The following is a 5,504-nucleotide window of genomic DNA, read 5'->3' on the forward strand; positions in this document are numbered from 1 at the left end:
TTTTTTTTTTTTTGTGTGTGTGTGTGTGTGTGTGTGTGTGTGTGTTTAATTACTTTTAGATATTCAGTAATTCATTATTAAATAGAAAGTCACTACAGAGTTGCAGATACATTTGCATTTCCTAGATAAAATTTTATTTTGTAGTTTATATATCCCTGAAGACTTATCTGTTTGGTGAAAATGATCCATTTTCTCAATGTCATATGTTTATTTCTAAAATTTAATAGGTTTCATTTTTAACTTTAGAGATTAAGGCTTTATATCCATATTTGCAATATTCAGCTCAATTTTAATAGGAATAAATGTATAATTTACTTTATAGTATCCAAACAAAGGAAGAACTCTAATAATTAGATATAATCATCAGACTGGGAACTTCTAACGAGTGGTCATTATATATTATTTATATTTATGTGCTTCCCACAGAGCACAATGCCTGGCATTTATAAATCTTTAATAAATATTTGTTGGTTGAATTAACCTAGTCTTCATAAGATATTCCCAGTTTTCTACTTGTCTTATATAGTCTTAATAATGTCTTTTTAAATTTTCAGGCAATGAATGGCTGCTTCAAGGACAGATACCATCTGGAGATATAGAGAACATTTCCAATCAACCAACAATTTCACTACAGATTCCTAATGATTGTTTAGCACTTGAAGCCATTATATCTGTCAGCGTGTTTCTTTATTACTGTAGTGCAGACAGCAGTGCTTGCATGATGAAGGCAGTTTTGTTCAGTCAGGCTTTACAAATAACTGATACCCAGCAAGGTTGCATAGCTCCAGTAGAGCTCAGGTATGTATTTTAGCCAGCCAGCTAGCTAGCAACCCATTGCCACCACCTGCTGTCCCCATCCTATCGCTGTAATTTAATGAAAGAAAACTTCACTTCTGCCTCTGGATACCCAGATGCCCTTTGCTCATTTCTAACAACTGATATTAAAATAAAGCTATGCTTCTTATTTACTTTTTTTATTATAAACAGATTCCTTTGCTCTGGCCAATACTAGCTGAGTTGTTGATCATCATTGGAATCATGATATTGTAATCTGTGCTGCTATTTGGCACAAGAATGAAGTCCACACTACAGTAGAGAATACTATAAGATAATTTACAATGAATACTGATAATAATACCAGATATTTTAACTTTTTCTACCTTTATTAATAGCAATCAGCACAATTGAATGTGTAAATTTTGCAGTAACTTTAGGCAGAACTTAAGCTCCAATCCACATTTGTATAAGAACATGAACTATTCAAGGCATAAAATCTGTTATAAGCCAAAAAAAAAAAAAAAAAGTCTTTTTATCGCTGTAGAAGCTTTTAAGGAGTACATCAGTGGTAAATATGATTCTTACTCTCTTCTGTGATTTTCTCAGTTGAGATATTTTTAAAGGAGAGTTTTGATCTATTTTTATTATAAATAATTTGTTGTTCTAACATACCACTTTAATGCCTTAAAACTTTATACAGGTAAAGTTGGACACAGAATATCTAAGGGCATATAGACCGACTCCTCTAATTTTGTTTTTGAGTGACTACATTCAGATGATGAGTGAGTCCCCAGAAATATTATGACTTTCAAGGAAAAAAGGGACTTCAGGACACATTACTTAGTATCTGTGATAAATAATTTATTGTGACAGCTAAATCTGATGGTCATGTGTCTTGCTTGTTTTGGAAATTTACATTTCACTTGTAAGCATTACATGCAGATTCGTTGGGTTCAGGTTTAGAGGTTTTTTGTTCCCATATCCAGAATTTAAATTATCATTTATTGTGATGTTTATAAAAATCACTTTTAAGCTTTCAAAGTGAAATTTTCAGTGTGAAGTATTTTGATGCTATTAATAGATACAATATATCCTAATATATTACTCTTCAGAATATTAAGGCCGAAAAGAATAATACTGTTTTTCAATTTTTGTTGTTTTTTAACCCTAAAAAGATATTGAAAAAGTTTCTGCTGTCATAATTTATAACTATTTAAAAGCCTAATCATTTTTTCTTAAGACCTATTCAACGTGTTTGTGATTTAATCAGCTTACAAGATTTTAAAAACATCAGGTGAACCATGTTTATTCAGTAAATATTTGTAGACAATGTGGCATAATATGCTTCCCTTCCTTGTGAAAAACAGTGCTAAATTTGAAGTGTAATCTTTTTAAAGCATCACTGTTTATTTTTAATTATTTTTTGGAATGTTGTTTTGAAATGTAGTATTAGTTTGTTTTATTCATAAGGTTAGCTGAATCTCTGAAGTAAGGATGTATAAATCATGACATTGATTTAATTAGTCTTCTGCTGAAGCTATTTTTAAAGAGAAGTATAGATATAAAATTAAAAGGAATCCTTTTTAAAACCATGTGTAATTACCTCATAAACCTTTTCTCTCCACAAGCAATCAAAAAAATGAAATGTTCTGTAATAAAAGGGTGTATAACATTCTCTTTTAGGGAGAATAGGCCTTAGGTTTTTTCTTTTCTTTTTTTTTTTTTTTTCCTTTTTTTTGTTGTTGTTGTTTTGAGGTGAAGTCTGGCTCTGTTGCCCAGGAAGGCAGATACAGTGGCGCGATCTCAGCTCACTGAAACCTCCACCCCTGGGTTCAAGAGATTATCCTGCCTCAGCCTCCGCAGTAGCTGGGATTACAGGCACACACTACCATGCCTGACTAACTTTTTGTATTTTTAGTAGAGACAGAGTTTCACCATGTTGGCCAGGCTGGTTCCAAACTCCTGGCCTCAGGTGATCCGCCTGCCTCAGCCTCCCAAAGTGCTGGGATTACAGGTGTGAGTCACTGTGCCGGCTGGCGTTATTTTTTAAATCTCATTTGACTTACTATATTTCTTATTTCTAGTTGGACAGGACGAGAATGTTGTGACCCAGTCACTCTTTGTTTAAGGACATAAACAATTTCACACTCTAAAAGAAGTATATATAAGTTTAATCTGCTAATTTAGAAGTGTCTGACAATTTATTTTTCAATATAATACACAAACACAGTGTTTGTTGTACATTTTCATGTACATTGAAAATGCAAAAGCATTTTTTACAATCTATTCCCTTCGTTTGTCTAGACAGTTTTATGTTAGTCCTAGCTTATACTTTTGTTGACTCTCAAAGTGCAGTTTTATCAAACATCCTTATTCTTACCCACTGCCAGTCTGCATTGTTTTTTACGTTAAAAGTATTATTTGTAGTAGATTAATATGATTTTGAATAAATCACACTAACGCAATATAAATAGGTTCCTAGAATTTATGACTAGGATAAACCTCTCACATAGGAGGAAGTACCAGAAAGTTTATTTTTAAAACTTGTTGATCCATGTCTATCTTTCCTATTCTCTAAGGACTTCATATTTTTTAACTTTTGCTTTTCTTGTTGCATAAATTGTTATGTCCAATGATAGTTTAAAAAGAGTCAGATTTTAGTGTAAGTCACCTCAATTGAAATGCCAGTAATGTGGCATTACACATGCTTTATATAATACCTGGAATCTTTGTCCTGAATTATTCTGCTGATTTGTCCCTATTTTTTTCCTCTTCTCTTTATTCCACAATTGGTAGAAATTTTTGATGTGATTCCTGTAAAGAGTTTAGCTGATCTTGAATATTCTGTCTTAAGCAAATATTTAACAAGGGAAAACTCTGTAGTTTAATCACCTGTGAGTGTAACTTTGGCAAAATTCAGTGACTATGAAAAGCGTTTTTTTTCTTAACTGATCTAATAATATTAGTTATAGTATTGTCAAACCTTCAGAAAGCTATAAATCTCAACACAGCCAGAAAAAAAGTTTAGTATGTGTATATTTATATAGGTGTGTGTGTACATACACAAAGATTACGAATTGCTCATAATTCTCTTATGGCCAGTATACTTTTGAGCTTATACAACTGAGATAAATTACTCTTTCCTTGTTTTTCTATAGTTGGAAAATTTAGGAAGATAGAAAATACATCTCTCTCTAATGTAATAATTTTCTGCCTGCACAAAGTTTACTATTAATTTATGTCTACCAATTAAAAGTACGATAGTTCCATTTGACATCATGTTTAACAACAGTCGTCAAAATCTACCTAAATTCTATAGTTCACAGTTACATAAACATATATGCAGAGGGAAAATGTCAATAATGGTTCTTGTGAATGATGAAATAATGGATGTTTTTATTTTAATTCTTTGCTGAGTTGTTTTTGTTTGTTTTCAGGAAGCAATCTTATTTTTAAAATTCTTTTTTTAAAAAGGCAATCTTATTTTTAAACTTTATGGGAAAACCCATAAAGTTTAAAGATTTAAAGTTAACTGAATCTTAAGCACTTATATAATAACTTTTTTAAAGTCACTTTTATTACCAAAGCTCAGAACATTGTTTTGAGTCCTTTAATCTACAGTTCTCTTAAGTATGTGATTTTGTGAAGATAGAAATAGTTATGGCTTTTTTGTTCTGGTATTTTTATTGCCTAACGTAGTATAGTAGTTAAGAGCTTGGATTTTGCAGTAACTTGGATTCTAATCTTTTAAAATGGGGCTAATATACCTGCCTCATGGAAGTATTTATTGAAATATTGTGTGTAAAGCACTTAGTAATTAGTGAAACTGGTCATTATTGGCTTAGTTACTATAATGATAATTTGTGACCACAAACAAATATCACCTTACATTTTCTTCGCAACTGCAATTTGTAAAGGAAAATCTTCCTCCCACCAACTATTGGTTATGTTAATATTCTCCATAGAGTTGGGTTCAAGAAGAGAAACACGGTTTTATAATGAAGCATGTAACTTTTGTAAACAACATTGTAGTTACAAAGAAGCATGTCTATAGTGTTAATAAATTTTTTTTTTTTTTTTTTTTTTGAGACGGAGTCTCGCTCTGTCACCCAGGCTGGAGTGCAGTGGCGCGATCTCGGGTCACTGCAACCTCTGCCTCCCAGGTTCAAGCATTTCTCCTGCCTCTGCCTCCCGAGTAGCTGGGACTACAGGCACATGCCACCACGTCCAGCTAATTTTTTGTATTTTTAGTAGATACAGGGTTTCACCGTGTTAGCCAGGATGGTCTTGATCTCCTGGCTGCGTGATCCTCCCACCTCAGCCTCCCAAAGTGCTGGGATTAGAGGTGTGATCCACCACGTCCAACCTAAAAAATTTTTAAAGACTTTCTGGAACTATGGGTAATAAATTTGCTTTGAGAGGGTCCAGACATACTCATCCTGAACCACATTCCTACAACATGTGTCCAGCGACTTGCACCAGAGTACTTATATCTTAACCAAAAAGTTTCACTTGATGGGGCTTTACCAAATCTTCAGAATGCTTTCACGTATATTGCCTCATTTGAGCTTCAAATAACCTTATAAATCAGGCAGGTAGATGTTAGTTTACAGAGAAGGAGATAGCTTTGGAATAGGGGTAACGTATCTGAAGGTCAGAAAACTCGCAGAATAGTGCTCAATGCCTAAAGTGGTGCCTGGCGCCAGCAGATGTTCAGTTCTATCAAA

General features: G+C 33.0%; 1 protein-coding gene across 5 annotated transcripts in view; it reads left to right on the forward strand.

Moving 5' to 3' along the window:
* NHLRC2 (NHL repeat containing 2) overlaps positions 1 to 975 on the forward strand; it is a 53,879-nt gene extending 52,904 nt beyond the window's left edge. For all 5 annotated transcript variants that reach the window (XM_032281689.1, XM_032281693.1, XM_032281690.1 and 2 more), the window contains one exon: positions 555 to 975. In XM_032281689.1, coding sequence (XP_032137580.1) covers positions 555 to 811 — 257 coding nt within the window. In that variant the 3' untranslated portion in view covers positions 812 to 975. The remainder of the gene's footprint in view (positions 1 to 554) is intronic.
* Positions 976 to 5,504: the final 4,529 nt, after the last annotated feature.

The sequence above is a fragment of the Sapajus apella genome, unplaced genomic scaffold, assembly GCF_009761245.1.
Source record: "Sapajus apella isolate SASKATOON/1434 unplaced genomic scaffold, GSC_monkey_1.0 scaffold13, whole genome shotgun sequence".
NCBI lineage: Eukaryota > Metazoa > Chordata > Mammalia > Primates > Cebidae > Sapajus > Sapajus apella.